The sequence below is a fragment of the Anguilla rostrata genome, chromosome 12 (genome assembly GCF_018555375.3).
Source record: "Anguilla rostrata isolate EN2019 chromosome 12, ASM1855537v3, whole genome shotgun sequence".
NCBI lineage: Eukaryota > Metazoa > Chordata > Actinopteri > Anguilliformes > Anguillidae > Anguilla > Anguilla rostrata.
The window spans coordinates 11576963-11596247 of NC_057944.1; the positions used below are offsets into that span (position 1 = coordinate 11576963).

General features: G+C 43.1%; 1 protein-coding gene across 11 annotated transcripts in view; it reads right to left on the reverse strand.

Moving 5' to 3' along the window:
• LOC135235924 (disks large homolog 2-like) overlaps window positions 1–19285 on the reverse strand; it is a 128388-nt gene that overhangs the window by 72845 nt on the left and 36258 nt on the right. Inside the window, exon 1 of one of the 11 annotated variants that reach the window (XM_064301973.1) lies at window positions 8804–9073. The exons of 9 other annotated variants lie outside the window; for them this stretch is intronic. In XM_064301973.1, coding sequence (XP_064158043.1) covers window positions 8804–8881 — 78 coding nt within the window. In that variant the 5' untranslated portion in view covers window positions 8882–9073. Of the gene's footprint in view, window positions 1–8803; window positions 9074–19285 lie in introns of those variants that run through there. One more of the 11 variants, XM_064301977.1, reaches the window with a different exon arrangement.

The following is a 19285-nucleotide window of genomic DNA, read 5'->3' on the forward strand; positions in this document are numbered from 1 at the left end:
TCTCTGTTCCCTGTCCTTTAGATCTATGAGGGGTGGAAGTCACACAAATGATGAATTAAACACTGAACCGATTAAATTGCAATTAAATGAAACTTTGAATGATATAAAATGGAATCAAATAAAAAATTAGCTTCAAATAAAATTTAATATTTCATCACATACAATGCAATTAAATTAAATATTGCATCAAATAAAATGCAGTTAAATTAAATATTGTATTTGACATTTATTTATTCACTAGTAGTTCAATCAATTCGATGCCCTGCAATTCCTAGCGCCACTACTTTTATCAGTTCACTGTTGCTTTCACTACCACATTTATCAATTCGATGCAGATTTTCACACCATTTTTATCAATTCAATGACAGTTTCACATTTTCCCCAAGTGTCAATCAAATATCCCAGCAACAGACGTAGCCTACGTCTACGCATTCGACAATCAACAAAAAATGTGAAACTACAACTGAATTGCTTAAAATGGTGTGAAAAGCTGCATCGAATTGATACACGTGGTCATGAAAGCAACAGTAAACTGATAAAAGTGGTGGCCATAGGAAATGCAGTGCATTGAATTGATTAAACTATTAGTGAATAAACAAATGTCAAGATAAATAAATATTTTATTTAATTTTTAATTGCATTTTACTTGATGCAATATTTAATTTAATAAAATTTTTCTTTGATGGAATATTTAATTTCATTGTGTTTTATTCGATGCAATTTTTAATTTAATTGAAATGTAATCGGTTCAGCGTTTAATTCATCATTTTTGTTACTTCCATCCCTCATATTAGATTAGCACAGACCACGTCCTCGGGCAAAGCGAGCACCTTTGCCCTTTGAGAGGAGAATAACTGCCTGCATACCAATGTTCTCCACGGTATCGTCTGCGCGTTCCACTGCTGAGAAATGCACACTGGAACGTTAAAATCCTAGGCTGCTTTCAATAAAACTTCTGCAGACTGTTCTCTGCCTTCTCCTCCCTGTTCCAGCCGAACCGCCCCCTCCACCCCCCCCTCCGCCCCCTCCGCCCACGTCCACCTACGCTCGCTGCTGACACATTTCTGCCTTTCTCCTCCACTAAGGTTGCCACGGTTCCCACAGCTGTCCTTCTCTTCCCCCGGGCAACCCTGAATCATCAAGGCCAACCCTCAGACAACATTCAAACTTTAGACGTGATTAGCAGCAACCCCTCCCCACACACACACACACACACACACACACACACACATACACACACCAACTCTGATCTGATGGAGACATCTCCTTCCTCCACTAATTTCTGCCAGCTGCTCCCATCCTATCAACACTACAGGCCCCAGCTTTCCCCAACCCTCCTCCTTTTAATCTTCTTCAACATCAGATTTATTGGACTCCAGCTTTCCATACAGATAAACAGATAGGCAGATAGGGTATTGATATTGGCCCCCAGAATTTACATATACAGTGCCTGATACATCTGCCCCGATGTGTTTCAGTGTTATGCAGATGCCACTGCCTGAACATGGCCTTATGCTGAACCCCTGCAGAGTCTGCTATACCACAATTTTGACATAAATCATCCGACCTGACCTCGCCCATCTCTGGAGAAAGCTTTTTGTTTTTTTTCTTCTGACATTTGTCATTTTCATTTCATGTGATAACAGACAAGAATGCCACTTTATTGTTTGGTCTGACAAACTGATTGGTTAATTGCTCTATCTCTTAATTATTCAATTGTCTATAAATATACCCTTTCGAGGGTTTTTGTGCTAGGCAGCAACACGTAGGCGTAGTGCTCCACTTCTGTTCCAGATTTTGCCTTTTTACATATGCCACTGAAATAATGGCTTTCACGCCACCTCAAAATAGCAGAGTACTTTTTTTCTAGTTGAAACAATCTTAACTTTAAAATGTTACAGCTATGAGCCCTGTACAGTAGGCTATATCACCTTATTGTGATGTGTGATTGTGCGTTTATGAAAACGGCAGAATCAGTGAGAACGCAGCTAGCTTCTGACGCATGGGGACGCACCAGACCCTTAAGGGGCCAGTATATTCAGTACAAAACCAAACTTTTTGTTCCAAACAACCCTTATCGAACAAGAAACTAACAACAAAACGCGGTGTGTGTAAGCCCCAGGCGCAAACTGTTCACAAGTAGTTTGTGCAGTTTGCAGACCTCCCCCTGTTACCGACCGGGGGCAGTGTTCAACCTTATTTTCCTGTTCATCTCATCACTGCACTGGGATGTAGCAGATTGGGTCTAGATGTGATATGGGTGATTTTGTCCTATTCAACAGGTTCACTACGACGGAAGAATTAAATCGTACGTCACCACAATACTGACCTTGCCCCTGCTGCTTCTTCATGTTTACCATATACTGCCCTATAAAGCCTAACTGCAGTAACTCGCAAAGGTTAAACGAGAACGCTTAAGTGTTTTAAATGGCCAGCCGTCATGGTTTTTGGGCATAAAAATGACCTCATGAATACATTTAGTCCAATATCACTTATATACCTATAACCCATTTGGCTGGCCAGTTAAAACACTTTAAAGCCGTTTTTCTCAGTTTTATCCTTTGCGTAGTTACTGCAGTTAGGCTTTGTAGGGCAGCATAGCCCACTGCCATGTTTCATCCCCAGCCCTGTTCCAGCTCCTGGCACCAGCGTTTCCCCACCCAGGCTACTGCCTCTCCCTTCCTGGGCCGCCCGCCTCCCCACCCTGCCTCTCTCTCGGCTCATCCAGCCCGCAGGATCTCCTCTGCCCCGCCCACTTTCGCGCCGCCCGCCTCCTCCCACCGTGGAGTGGATAAGCGCGGGCCGGATCCACTCCGAGACCACGGGCGCTGGCGGGAACCTCCGGGCCCTACGCCACGCCGCTCACGCACGCCGTCCTCTCTTTCCCCCGCGCGTCGGCCTTGTAGTGCGCGCTCCTCCCACACCGGCGCCATATGCGTCCGCTAACCTAGCGAGGCCCCCGAACCGCCAGCGCGGGTCGGGCGGGGGCGAGCGTCCCACTCTGATCGGGAGTGAAGAGGCACTCAGCCTCATCCCTGACCTTCCGAAGACTGCCGCCGCAGGTATTTAGCTGTGATACATTCCATTAAGTCGTTGCAACGCGTGCCGTCAGCCTTATCTCTTTGACAGTATCTGTAATCGGTGTTGTAACAGGTATTAGTCACCGCTCCCGGGAGCTTCCGCGCGACGTGGCTTGCTTTTGCCTTCCGACACATCTGCGTTACTAAATGTCGCCCGAACTCCGCGCCTGCTTAATTATGATTTCTGAACTGCTCCGCTAGTCTTGAATGCGTTTTTAAAAACCTTTTGGCTCTTTGACATACGCCAACAGTTTCATCCATTAGTTTGATTACTTTGGCACGTGCTATGCCAAAACATTTAACGGGGAGTATAAATCAGCTGTATTTAATTGTTTTATTAATGTGGATCCTTCAGTTTTCCAAACAGAAAAAAAAGAGTTTGACTCGCTAATGCTATGCTAACTACTCTCCGCGAACAATGACATTTTGAGGAGGGGGAGGGGGAGGGATTCCTTAGATAAATCAAGATTAAATAAATCTTTCTCCCTAAAACCAATTTTAAGACTCTCATCACAGAGCAATAAGCCTGATGCAGCCAAAAGGGAAAAAAAGGAAAAATAAACAAATAAATTATTACAAACTTTTGCAGCCTCAGGTTTAATAAGATATGGCTTTTTAGAGTTTATAATGTAGACTGGTGAGCCATTCTTTAGGGAAATTATATGGTACACATTGGTGCAGAGTAAGCATAATAAATCATCTCTGTTTTTAAGGCTGGTGTTCAACACTTCTCTGGATAATATCCAGCTCACAACTTAATGTTTTCATACCTACAGCATTATGGCAGTCCATTATCCGAAAACGTCCTGAGACTACATTTCGGCAAGACTAACCGGCAACCTGAGAATACCTTACTTCATATAAATACCCTGCTGTTAGTAATATCCTGCAGATATCTGATGGCTTTTCTAACTTAACAGCTACCCACCATGATATTATTCACCATGACAACATGCATTTAATGAGGTCACAGGTCAAAATGGCACAACAAATACAGAAAATATAAAAATGAAAATAAATAAACAGAGCAATGACTAAAGGTTATTTTTCCCTTCCAGTTTAAGGAATACACTGTGCAAGCTGCCAGTTACAGTGTACAGTATGCAAGCCCCCTCCCCTTTAACAAATCAGCATATAGACCCCAATTAATATAGAACTGAAAACACATTCAGTCTAATACAGATGGCAGTTTACATCAGGATTTCTGCACTTGTGAATTTCAAATCAAGTCCATAAAACTAAGAGTTGATTTTCCATGGTTTACATACTATTTATTTTAGGTTGTCTTGATTTCTTTCCATTCAACACTATTTCAGACAAATGATTTTGCCAGATAAATAAAGATCAAATATTTATACCCAGATGGTTCTGAACATTAAGTGCCAGTGAATGCAGTGTTTGACTGCAATGTCAAATGAAAAGCCACATTAAATCTGTATTTTACAGTGGTGCATGTGTATTTGTGTATGATTTTCAAGACCTATTGACCTATTAATATCTTCCTCCTTTGTGCTGATATACTGCCAATAGTGACTATGCGTTGCATACAATGAATTGGTGAGATATCACGTTTGAATTATAATTCCCAATTACCCACATTTCTGCAGAGTCAAGGAGCTGCCAAATAAGTATCCTACACATGCCACAGAGGATTCTGGGATATCACAACCCTGTTATCCATGTCTCATCTCATTTACTATTATTAACACAAAACAAAGCCCAGGGATCAAGCCACTTCTAAGGCATGGAGTAGCCTGGACACTGCCACCATCTGGTAAGTAGCAGGGATAGTCGGGAGGCAGTGTGCTGTAGTACAATGGGTAAGGAACTGGTCTTGTAACCTAAAGGTCACAGGTTCGATTCCCAGTTTGGACACTGTCATTGTACCTTTGAGCAAGGTACATAACCTGCATTCCTGTATATCCAGCTGTGTAAATGGAAGCAATGTTAAAAAGTTGTGTAAGTCGCTCTGGATAAGAGCATCTGCTAAATGCCTGTAATATAATGTAGATGCTCCATACAGTAGATGCCAACTGTGCAGCCAATAAGCACAACTTTAAAGGCTGTAGAATATGTTTCAAATATAATATTTTTCAAAAGAAAATAACTGCAGACCCCCTACTGGCACAGAAACCATGCATAAGGGTATGCTCTTAATGGCATTAACTGCTTGACTATGACATAGGTGAAACCCAGGGAATGTTCTGGACAGACCAGCATTGGAATTGACCAGCGCGGTTGGAGAATCTGGAGTCAATGAGAGATGCTGAGTTCCTTTCAGTGAGCCCTGCACCCCAAACATACCCAACTCTTTAGGGGCATTTGTTGCAAACGAATGGCAATACAGTGCATTTCAATAATGTCCTGCAGACAGCCACAGACACGAAACGAGTGTTTTTCCAGCCAGGAGGAAAATATATATTTTCTGGGACCATTACAGGAAACAAAAATGCTATTTATAATTCCTGCCTCTGAATCACAAACAAACAGATCTATCCCAAGGGCAGGTGTGTATGTGTGTGTCAGCAGGGGGGGATGAGGGGTTGGGGCAGTGTAATCAAATAATGGAAGAAAGCAGTTCCTTTTCGAGTTTCATTTTATCGCTCCGATAGTTTTTCCATCTAAACAGTTTGTTCCCTAACTGCAGGGGTCCATGAAATGCAGGGGTCCATAGCAGAATTTTAAGAAGTGCCAAAGCATGAGACCAAGTAGGAGAGCATCCACCCAGCGATGAGAGTGTATTTTGCACTGCATAATTGTATCTTTGCTAAATTGGGCACTGAGAGTAATTAATCTGCCAGAGATAACAGTCACAGTCAACAGACAGAAAAATAGAGCTCCCAACAACAGAAGCGAATCAATCATGAAAAGTTTCATTTCGGCTCGAGAGAAACACTTCTAGTGATTTTTTTCCCCTGAAACCTTTCCTTTTCACGTATTCAGTACGGATTAGCTCTGACCTCAGCTACACCTGAGCAAACTTGAGCTTACCCTTTCAAAATGAATGAGCCTCCTAATTAGAGTGCCTCCCAGCTGTGCAGATTCCGGAGGGAGGGGAGGGGGGGGTAATGCCATTTCTGACCCTGATCAACTTTCAGCCCCCCCCCCCCCCCCTTCTGTTCACACTTGGTTGCACCGCAGCGAGATTCTAAGTGAGCCGGATCCAAACCAACAGGTGTCCTAATCCGAACTCTGCTGTCGCTCGCTCGTTAACAGAATGACTGTTACGAACAGAGAAGGTGGGTGGGAAACTGCTCCAACTGCGCATGAATTTGATTCTCGAGTGTAGTGACTGCACAGCACAACCGGTGATCGACCTGTGAAAAGCAGCCTATTCCCTTCAGCGGAGAACACATACCACGTGACAAGATGGTCCCATGAATAAAAAAAAAATTATCATGAAAAACACCATAATCGCGACCTCCTTAGATATTCCGAGCACTAAACGGCAGCCTTAATCATCTGCGGCAGTGTCAAGACCTCGCAGAAGAAAAAAAAACCCTGATGGGGAAATAGCAGGCGTCAGCACTAAAACAAAGTTGGTGTTTACTTGTGCTTAAAGGCACAGCTTTTTCTGTCATTAGGGCTTTTCTCCTTGGGGGTACAGGACTGGGCTGTGTGTGCTTTTCCTGGACGAGGGAGATAAATGACCGTGTGTGGGCGCTTCACAGTCAGCCAGAGCCAATAAGCACGGGCCTAACACTCTCCGCTTGGCTCCGAGCCACCTATCCTCTCTCCTGTTTCACGTGGGAAGCGCAGATTTACGCACAGGTAAACTATCACTGCGTGAATGAGCTACTGGTGGGCGCTGCATCTGCAGTGGGTGGTGGCTGATGGGATGGCCCCCTCTCCTAACCCCTGGCCACCTTAAAAAAATACTTCAAGGCGCTATGCAAATGGCATCTACTAGTATTGAGAGCACTACTTATGAGATTACAACTTCGTTTGGAAAAGAAATGAAAACTCTTGGAGGAGGTGGTCACAGAAGAGATGATGTCGCCGTTATTGGGGTTTGCCACATCCCACCACATCCACACCGAAATCGGCACCCTCCCCCTTCAGCCCCCCACCCGACCCTCAAAACACAATATTTACTGCGCTAACCTTCTCATGTACAGTACTCCACCAAAGGAGTGGAGTACTGATGAGAAATTGGGGCTGTTATGATTAGAATTCTGAGTCCGATGATGTTGAAGATTATTACTATTATTTATCTTTAACACAGTGATTAACTGGAATTAAGTTCCACATGTGTTTAAATGTCCTAGATATGGAATTTTCAGGTGGGAGGAAAAAAGTTGAAAATGTGTGATCATTCCATTGGCCATGATGAATACGGTGAGTGTTGCGATGTTTGCATTGAAACTCGCTATTTATCATGAATATGCTCAGAGGGAACCCTTGTGCAGGGGAAAACTCCTACCACTGGATGTGTGCTGAGACCAGGAGAACTGCTTTGAGGGGAGCACCGGCAGAGGCCCTGCTGGGACCCTCCCCTAAAAGCCTCCGGTTACAAGCACCCCGCCCCCCCCCCCAACACTCCCACCTCCCACCCCCTGCCCCGCTGCAGTGCACAGTCATCCCTCATGTGCAGTGAATTAGAGCCAGGGCTTTTCCTTCTGAAGTCCTCCCTGCTGAACAGAGAGAGTGTGAGAGAGAGAGAGAGGGAGGGAGAGAGAGAGAGAGAGAGAGACAGGGAGAGAGAGAGAGAGAGAGAGAGAGAGAGAGAGAGAGAGAGAGAGAGAGAGAGGAGGTAGAGAGAGAGAGAGAGAGAGAGAGAGGTGCAAATGCCATCTGGGACTGGCAGCTGAAGCCATGTGCGGGCACCGTGCAACCTGTTGATGCCGCGTGCGAAAGCCTCACACCCCCGCGCAACCAAACGCCGCCGTTTGCGGAACGCCTCGGCCGGTACGGCTAACCGCGAAAACCCGCCCGCCGGATCTTAAAGGAACCGGACTGAACTCTGACGGAAACACCCCGCGGGAAAGAACCGCTTGGTTTATCTTGGTTTTCTTTGCTCGTCTTTTCCACCCCACGTACAGTAATAAAATAAGCCTATATCCTGTACTCTGTATATGTAGCCAGACTTCTGTTTAGATACAGATCTGCAGGGTTCTTAACTGAACATTCTAATGCTGATGTCACAATCACTGCTGGTCAATTGAAAGTACGAGAGTTCTAGAACACTGACTCATAGTTTTGAAAAACATTTTTTTTTTTTACAGGGTTAAGTGGCTTCAGCATCGTACGCCCCGCGAAGCAGAGAGAGCAATCCCACATTAACGAACACCGGCACCACGTAGCTCCCAGTGAGTAAGCAGCGGTAGCACGCACATCTGACAGCTTGTCCTGAGAACTTGAACGCACAGGCTATTACCCTTGCAAATGATGCCGCACATCAAAGGCTTTTCAAAGGGAATGCATGTGTTTTATTATGTATTCATTACTGACGCACAGGACACAACCTAGCTGAACAGTCCCGTTCACTCAATGTCTCTCACTATTACCTATGAACAAAAACCTCACAAATCACTTAAGACAACGTGCTGTCAAATGCTTATATTCTTATAGAAACATGCTGCTGTGTTCAAAGTGAAATAAGAGCAATCTGTGCTGTTGGGGAAATTCCAATAACCAATACACCGAGAACTGAACACACACACACACACACACACACGCACGCACGCACGCACGCACGCACGCACACACACACACACACCTACCTTTTGCAATTTAGCCTTCCTCGCATTATTTACTAGCCTTCTCCCAAGCTTCTTGGCATACCAGATAGAGGCAAACATAGCTGTGGCAGAGAGAGCTCACGGAAGGTTGTCACGGAGCCGAAGAATGAGAACTGGTAAGCGCGTTCCAGCATAGGTTAGAGCTCCACTCTCTCCAGTGTAATCCAAGGCAGCAATCGCAAGGAGAAGAGAGTCTCTAGGAGTGGGACTCAGGTCTTGTTCGTGCTCTCTCTCTCTCTCTCTCTCTCTCTCTCTCACACGCACACACACACTCACTCACTCCCTTTTGCCCTCTCTCCTTCTCTTCTTTGCTCTCACCCTCCCTCGTGCTCTCTCACACACACTCCCTCTTGCTCTTTTTCGTTCCTTCACACCCCCTCTCTCTTTCCCTCGCTCTGCCTCTGTCCCACACTCCCTCCCCTCCTACTCTCTCTCTCTCTCTCTCTCTTTCTCTGTCTCTCTCAGATGGGAGGAGGGAGAGAGTGAGTATATTTACATATCACCAGCATGTTCACACCCATCCCACACTCAGCCTGTTGCAGTGGGCATCTGTGTGTGTGTGTGTGTGTGTGTGTGTGTGTGTGTGTGTGTTTCCAGCGCTATGGCCACCTGATCATCGCTGTTGATCAGTGGCCAAGTAGCCCACAAAGCATATTTACTGTTCCCAGCCATTTGACTGACAGCTGTCAAAGCAGATAATCCCACCCCCATTGGCCCTCGGAGTCTTTGGGGAATGGTCAGAATGACTCATGGGAGGAGAATGCAGGGATGGTAACGTTGCTCACAGTGGCCTGTTTGTTGCGAGTGTCTCAAAGTGATAACTTTTCTCATTTTCTATTTTTCCGACAAGACCCCCACCAATCAATCATTCGTCGGTCAACAGGGGAGAATAGTTTTTGAGATTATACATTTTCAGGAACTCTAACACACTAACAACACAATACACGCACACACACACACACACAGTCTCACACTCATTTACACAGACACATTGCCCTCTGTTGACCATGAAAATTTAATTGCCTACTGTGTCTACCATTTGGCATTAAATAATTATAGGTTAACTGCTAAAAATATCAGTAAAACTATCAGTTTTAAATTATTATTATTATTATTATTATTATTATTAATGAAGCAGGGCTATTTCCTTTATGCTTGGCCCGTTCTTGTGATCTTGTGCTGTAGTGCTGAAATAGTGCTGTACAAATACAGATATTATTATAAAAATAACAATTCTGCACAGCACAATGCATCGTTTAATTAAAATGACAAACCTTTGTAGCATATGAATACATTCCTCCCATTTTCTTATCTATAGAGAACAGTACAACCTTTTAAGGACTACGTTTTTTATTTTTTATTTATCCATGTCAATTATCTCAACTAACATACAGGCTGAAGGAAAAATATGCATAAAATATAGCAAGTTACCTGCTAGCTGACACTGTTCATAATATATATCAATAATAAAAATGTTTTTAAAAAATTGTAAATAAGAATCTTTAATTAAAAACTCTATTTTATTTATTTTTTTATTTCACTTACCGTATTTATGCCAAACCACATTGATTTAGGAAGATACAATATTTGTAAATGTTAAGAATTGTGTGCAAAAGGTAGCTATTCAATAGTGTTGTTCATTTAACAGAAACCCTTGTAGGAAACTAGAATTAGCCGCTATTTCCATAAAACTTCCATCGCTAATATACAAAAAAAAAAAAAAACTAACATCAGGTTACTAAGCAACAGGGCTCTCTGAATCAAAACAAATGTTTAATTAAAAAAAAATATTGCATGCAGAGAAGAAACAAAGCAAATGTCTAAACCAAGTTTATTTTCATATTTACAATGTGGATTTTGAAACCAGGTTTTATTCCAGATTGGTACTGCATCCAAACTCTGTTTTATAGCCCTTTAAATGTGTTGTTAGCCCAAGAAATAGAGATAAATTTGAATCACTGTCCAAGCCCGGTAATTAATTTTCCATTGTTTGAGTTTATTGTCATGTCAGTCGTGATTAAGTTATATAATGCGCCATACTGACAGCAGGAGAGTTTTTAAAAAGAAACTTTTTTAAATTAGTGTTTTGTAAAGGCACACACAAACTAAAGAGGAAGAGAACATCATCTAGCATCTAAATGATACTATTTTATTCTAGAGGTTATGCTCCTAATTTTATGCTTTTTGCTTACGATGTTGATCGCTGTCATGTTTGACGCATTTCAGGATTCACTGTTTAAAAACTGTGTTTTTATGCTGCTGTACCCTGCCTTGTCGAACTGTAATAAATAAATGAAACTAAATGAAACTTGAAACTTGATACTCGGAAGTTAAGGAAGCATTAACGATGTTAGCATATTGATCAGGAACTCGCACTGGAGAAAAATGGCGAGCGAAAGGGAAGGGAGGGGGAAATAAAAGCGCAGACATGTTCCTGTGAGCGGCTCAGAGGCCCGAGACTCGACGCAGTGACTGCGGGGACCGGGGGAAGCAGGAAAGCTCATCAGAATGGCGTCGGCAGTCCTTCACACTTCACAGGGGGCTTATTAACGGGGGCTTCATTAGCATGCGCTAATCTACACCCAAAATCAATGGCATAACAAGCACGTCACGAAATCAGACGCGCCATAAATAATTCAGCGAAACGGGAGACGATGTCCCCGACAGGTGCCTGGAAACAGAACGGGCCGTGCCTCGCGCCGACGGGAACACGCTGGTGCTAGCGCTAGCGCGCGCCGCCGCTGTTGCCGGGGGGGGCACCGTAGCCGGACGTCTGCGCAGTCTGGCTTTTTCGACCCGTGCGACCGGAACAGGCTCTAACTCTGCAGTAGCCGGAGCAATCCTGCCTGACCTGAAATGTTCTCTTTGGTGGGACGAGGCAAAAAAAAATACGTCAGCGAGAGCGGCGAGGCTGCACTTGGCGGTGAGCGTCCTTACAAAGCGTGCCAGTCGGAAGCCCTGGTTTGAGTGGGGAGAAAAGCAAAAATAGCTCGCGCCGCTACGGCGTACCTGCGTCGGCTCTGTTCAGCGCGCACGGTGCATAAGGGGCTCCCAGGGGACACGCTCGAGTGCCTGCATCTGCTGGGAATCAAAGGAGCACCACGGGTCTGGCGTGAGACCGGGCGAAAAGTACGAGCAGAACTCATTAAAGACAATCTCAGCATTTTGCACAAGGTTAAAGCAGAGGACACATCTGAGAGAAATCTACGGCATTAATGGTAGCACTTGACTGGTAAGAAGTACAGTCCCCATATGGATCCATTACAGATCCATTTCTGACTCTGCCATTACATTGAGTGGTATAATATGGGAAATCACAAGGTTCACTGTCTGCATAGAATACGTTTAAAAATGAGGAGCATCCACTGAAGGTCTAGGTGGGTCCTCTAAATCAGCAGTGTTCTTACCTAAAAGGAAAATGTGAAAGAGCTTAGATTGCCTTTTCGCTGCCACTGTTATTAACATCATCAGGATCAGGTATACTTCAGCACTCAGCCCTGAATATGAATCATGAAGACCAACCTTCTCGCATCATTTCCACGTCGCACAGAATTCTGGGTAACCTCTGGCTGATTTTGCCCTTAAGCTCTATTGACAGCATAATCTTTCCTCATGGTAGATTTCATTTATTTACTTATTTTTTACTCCAGGTTTTGGAGCACCTAACGAGGAGCAGTTAAAATTTAAGACAAATATTAACGGGGTAGTAGATTATTTTTTTCTTAGTTGGCACTGTTAAATGACCATATCCAGAAAGACTGCTTTAGGACTCAAAGAGGAAAAGTAGAGGATGAGGTAAAAATGGTTAACAGGAGGAAGGATGGTGGATGGCTACCTCGGGCTTCTCTGGTCCTGAACCCCATTAGCCCTCCACACCCTAACCAGCCTCCCTGCCCTGCTCCATTAGCATCCCAGCACACCTTTGAGGGGAACTTCAGAAAAAAACAAAGAAGGAGAAAAACGCCTAATGCCCCCTCTTTCGCAGCTACTTCTGAAAGGCTCTGAGGCTTGGAGTGGATCGTTAAAGTTTAGTCTGAATCATTGTCATATTTGAATAATCACGTTCGGACATGCCAGCGTGTCCGCATCCATTATCTGTGACCGTCTGCGACAGTGTTTCTCGTGTACAATAACACTCAGAACACAAAGGCACCAAGCTGACTAAAGCCTCCGACCGCATGCATGGCCCAGCGTGTGTCACACTTACCTCACTGATTGAATCAAAGTTTACCTCAGCGTAAAGAATCGCACAAAATCACAGGCTTGGCGGTCACTGAAATGTTTTACTGAAAGCGGAGGACACGGCTCAGTTCTGGCTACAGTGGGTCGAGGCTTTGCTTGCATTCAATGCAGAAGTTGAATTCAGTGATGACTGAACACCACAGTAACTACATGTCTAAAGCAGGAGATCATCAACGGGTGATAATGTGAAAATCATGTATAAACTGACTCACCCTAAGTACTTATTCACAAATGTTAAAATAACAGGCCACTGCTAAAATTAAATTAAATTTTTAAAAGTCCTGTAATCATAATGCAGCAATGTATTCTGAAATAGACCTGTAAAGCTTTAATGCATTTACTCTTTTAATCAGGGTATTCTATTCAATTTATTCAATATTTAAAGTAGAAGTTTACTTCTATTTTATAACTTCTGTAAGGGGACTATCAATTGAGCAACAGGTCAGGCAAGCTAGATTTGATTTATTCTCTCATAAAAATACATTTGGACACTAAAATGTATCTTGTGCAGACAGAGGCCCAGCTATAGTATTGCCAGGCCAGACATGAAGATTATACAAGGTTCTGTCTCCTTAATAGTCATCACAACTTTCAATTTCCCCAATGCACAACAGAGAGCATTGCTGATTATATGAGTGCCCTTCCATCATTTGGCTTTGAATTAGGGATCAGGCCTGCAGCTAAATGACTCTTTGTAATGATGCAGCGGTACAGAATGATGGTCCTGTCAGGGGTTTTCAGATGAAAAAGTGGAGGCAAACTCTGGCCGTGCAGCGACTGGACACATTGATCTCATTACGGCTAATTGCCCTGGCTGCACAAAGTCACGATATTTCTGGGAAATTAAATCAGCATCCCTGAAATCCTTTTTAAAAAATAATAATACAAACAAAAAACAGCACACGGGCATACGAGAACAATTTGAATATGAGAAATTAGATCTACTGGGCTTTAGTCATATTTTTTTTCTGATTTATTGCTTGTTGCCTTCGCCCCGTGATGGTTTGTGGCTTCTGTGCATTTTTTTTGTTTCGTTAAAATAAAAACTCGCTGTTTTCCTCGACATGCTAGCACGTGCGCGAAAGAGACTAGCCTACAGAGACTCGCCCACTTTAACGGAAACACGGAAAAAAAACCGGCACGCCCAGCGAAGGACAGAAGCCCCCGGAGGCGTGCTCGTCCAACGAAGGACGCGGAGCATCTGCATTAGCTGAGGCACGCTCGGCGTGTCCAATTCACGCCGTCAATTACTTACCCGACGCACCTTCGGTCTGTCATTGACCTCTCAACCCGCCCCACCGTCGGCCCAATTATCTCCTAACGGGTCCCTGTCAACGGTCGCCGGATTTCCATAATGGCCCCTAAATTCGAATGCCAGATTCGCCAATCCCCCGCGGAGAACTTACTCACGGATGTGAGTCTACTCGATGCGACACAGTGTCGGCCGTCGGGGGGAGAAAACGTTGAGCGCAGCTACGTCGAGGACGGAGGGGGGGAATCTGAGGGAGGCCCACGCAGAGTAAAGAGGGAGTTTATGGGAGCGCGTGTAGGGCGCGGTGTCACCCGTCAGCAACCGACAGGACAGGCTCCGATGTCCAGGTTAAGTGTAGTATAATGGGTAAGGAAGTACCCATTGTAACCTAAAGGTCAGAGGTTCAGTTCCCGGGTAGAACACTGCCGTCGTACCCTTGAGCACTTAAGTACTTAACCTGCATTGCTTCAGTATATATCCAGCTGTATAAATGGATACAATGTAAAATGCTATGTAAAAGTTGTGTAAGTCACTCTGGATAAGAGCTTCTGCTAAATGCCTGTAATGTAATGTAAAAAAACCGGAAGCCGCACACAGCGGCTCCAGAACAACACGCGGCGGAAGGTGGCGGAGGAGAAGAGAGAGAGGGGGAGAAGGAGGGGAGGGCGAGCGCTGAGCTGAAGGTCGCGCGCTCGCAGCGGGGGCACGGGGGGTTCAAAGTGCCCCCGCCCTGTGTCTGGCGGGGGCTGCGAAGCTTTGTTTGAAGCCGGCTTTGGTCTCCAGCCCCCACCCGGTCACACATCTGAGAGAGGGAGAGTTATTAACTCAGGCCCAGGCTAATGAAGGAGATTCTGCGTTAAAAAAAAATCCAGAGCACATGTTGCCGGAAGCATGGTCCTCTCAACTAGCAAAGAAAATCTTAAAATTAAAATTTCTTTGATTATTAACCGCTAAAATATTTAACTTTAAATTAGTATTTGTCGTGAATAACGATGCTTAGAAATGACGTAAGCTGAGGAGAGGATAAAATGCATTGTCTTTCCTACACTTCTATTTCTCATTCACAAGCCTGTCCTGCTGTCCGCAGGTTCCAGGAGGCTCGAACTCTCCAATTAAATGCAAATGGCCCCTTTCCACTGAGAGAGGCTGCTTGTGTTTTCTCTCTTCCACTGCCTTTAATGGAAGCAGGCAGTGAAGGAAGGTCAGAGCAAAGGTTGTGGAAATGCCGCTCTCCGTGGTGCTGAATCCTTACAGTAGCTGACAGGCCTGTGCCGCAGCGGCTGGTGAACAGAGCGACGATGCCACGACCAGAAATAGGTCCGGTGATTACCAGGAAGCTTTAACAGCCGTCACAATTTAATGTTTTATTTATTTATTTATTTTTTATTTTATTTCATTTTTTATTTTTTTTTTGCAAGTCAAAATTTTTGACACCACTGATTTTCAGCTCAGCTCAGGGGTAATGAGGCATTGATTACAGCTGATTAGACCTGAAGAACACAGAGGGAACTAGCGCAAACACCAGGAAACTGACTGCCGAGAAAAAAATAAAAATAATTACAACGGCAGCTCTCGCATCAAAACCCTCATACGCAGAAAATCCTTCTCTCTGCATTGATTCAGTACAACTGCATAACATATTTAACTGCACTGAGCCCTTTCAAGTAAACAGTGCTTCAAAATGGCTAAGGATATTATTATTCATGTGGTAGTTTCTACAAGGCCATTCCTTGTAACATGTAGTTCTCATTGAAAAACAGCTAAATGAACGTGTGTCTACTCCAGCAGGTCCTCACCTGTGTTCACATGCCACTCATAATAAGAGTATTCTCACAGAATAGAACGTCCTTAAAGTCACTGTTCTTCCACAGGAATAACAAGGGACATTACCAGATAATTAATAGCTCAATTAAACATTATAAAAAGAAGACAACTCAAGAAAGAAGACAAGTTCTTGAAATGAGATGGAAAAGGTGCCTATGTGTATTGCAACCACACCGCAGATACTCATGGTAGTCTTATGCAACAACTATGGTGTCAATAACATGAGCAGGAATCACCCAGGAAAACAGACATTGATGGTAATGCGATTAGCAGTTTTCATCTTAACGTTCACAAAGCCAACATACACATGTCACATACCTTTACTATGTTATTGTACAGTAGTTACTTAATGCTATAGACAACTGTCTACTGTCTGAAGTGTCACACAAATATAGTTGCATATATACACATCAATAATTAAGTAATTGAGAACTCATGAATGTGAGTTAGCATTAAGGGCATTTTTGAGAAAAAAAAGTTCAAAAAGCACAGCAATCAAGGGCTCTAGCATTTAAAATACCACAGGCTTATCTATGAGGCCTGTTGATTTACTAGTCATTGCATTTTACATTTCACATTTAATTGTTCTTATCCACAGCAACTTGCACCGTTTACATTCTCCATGTGTACACTGTTTACGGGACATAATCAATTCAGGTTCAGAACCTTGGTCAATTGCACAATGGCAGGATCACAACCTCAGAATTGCACACCATCTAAAATCCAGTACAACACTTAATTTAATTCAACAGGTACACCATTAGACACAGTGCTCAGCACTCTGATACTTTTAAACACAGAATAACACATGCAGTATAAAGATTACAATGTAATACTGACTAACAACAGAATATATCAGCTACAGCACTATAGCATGTTCACAGGACTAACCCCTAGATTCCAATATGGAAATGATTCACATAAACTCTTTCTTCGACAATTTAGGCTTTCAGAGTCATAGTGTCCGGGCAGAAGAGGCATTTACTATCAGATCTGGCAGACTGTAATCCAAAGTGTTGAGTTCTGTAATGTCTCAAAAGCCTTGAAAGTGGGTCTTAATCTGTGAGAGTCAAGACATGAGGAAATTGCATTTCAAGTGACCAATCAGCAGAAAGCCGGGATATGTTTACCTCACAAATTATGCAATAAATATATAAATAAATACGAACTCTCTTCCTGCTTTGGTATTCCGATCGTATTCCTGTAGCTAGTTAAGGTGACCTTCCAAACATCTGTTGTTTAGAGCAAAGATGTTATACGTACATACTGTAAATGCATCAGACGAATGCACACTTTTTGGTATTCCAGAGAGAACTGTTCATCCATGTTCCTTGAAATGTTGCCAATTTACAAAGGGCTGTGGATGACTAAAATTTCACAAGAGTACTATTTTATTATCCAGTAAATGAAAAGAAAGATCAAACTTCACAAGTAGCAACTGTTTAGCCTTCAGAAAAACTGTGCGGATAAAAAGCTTGATTAGGATGAAAACAGAAAAAAAGCTCTTATCCTTCATGAATATTCAGTTTTTCACTTGAGGAAACTGACTTTGATTCCACATTTTTCTTTGGCTTTGATTACCCTTGGCTGTCCTTCAAAAGAAATTGACTATTGCAAACTATTGCAATTCAAGATGAATTTGATGATGTCTAAGAATTATTATGCATACAGTACCATTTCCAACACTTTCCCAACTGGTGTGTGCCACACTGAATCACATTGTTGCTTATTCTCATTATTCCAACGGATGATATTCAATTATGTACTTAATGCTTGGCCAGCCCTTTTGACACTGAACACTGAAGACTGATAGATAAATGTTAACTCAGTAGCCAGAGCAATGCCCATTCTCTCTGTACACCCCCACCAAGCCAATCGATCAGTCAGACAACCAATACAGGTGGGACTGTAAGGATTTCAAAGTTTCAGTTCCATGTTTTATCTACAGTACAATATATAATGTAGCCAAATGCCACTGATTCATCCAGTAAATTACCAGAAGGATCAAATATAACCCACATAGCTGTGGCAGATGTTCAGTTATTTTCTTTCTACATAAGTATTATTGGCACCTATACAGAAGACTGCACATAAAGTCTTCAAATATGTTTGTGCCAAACAGTGAGTGTTAAGAAATGATATCTCTCCTCTGTGATTAGATTATGCATGCACAAACAAATAATACTTTTCTAAAAGAATACTGAAAACCCTGTTAAAATCCTCTGCACTAAAATTATTAAGCTTGTTTTTTTACTAGATCAGGGAGTATGGCTTCGATGAAGAGAGCAAACTGATATGAAATTAACAGAAAATAAACACAGCGATTTTGTTTTCAAAAAATACATTCTATTTCAGCTTATTTACTGATATTCTTCTTCTCGCATTTATTAAATGACTCTATCCTTTTTAAACACCTGAAGGAAAGGCATCAGCTTCAGAAGCTTTGAATGGCATATATTAATTATTCAATGCCGTTAATCCACATTGAAACTATTAGCTGCAGTAATCATTTGTAACAAGTCAAGTGCAACGTATGTTCCTCAACATTACTGTATTATTAGAGCCTGGATAATTAACCTAAAACCAATTTAAACTAAAGCAGAGAGGATTTAATCCTCAAAATCGTCTTTCAAAGAATGTTACAGCAAGTATCACAAATATGTCATTTTTCATATCAGAACAGACCAAAGACTATTTTCCAAAATGACACACAAGAGGAAACTCACAGACAGGTGATACAGTCTTTCAGTCTGATGAGATCGCGAGTGAATATTTAACATAGAACTTGTGGGACTTTACCAAAACTCGTATTGTTGATGTACTTATTACCACTTATTCATATGTCTATTGACAAATTGATTTTTAATGATGTATATTTACATATTATCAAGAGTTTGGCACAGCCTACCCCTGTCCCATCCCTCACCTTCCCTCTCCTCAGCTAGCACAGTGGTGTGGGCAGTGTGGAGGAGATGTTTGCTCATGGGCTGCTATGGTGGGGGAGCACAGCAGATTGTGCCACACCGGGAGGAGATAGAACGTTGGGTAATCGTGATGGGGGGGGGGGGGGATGCTACTGCGTTCTCCAGGGAGCCTGATCATCATTAAATCTCTCATCATCAGACAATCTGGAGCCATGCTTACCT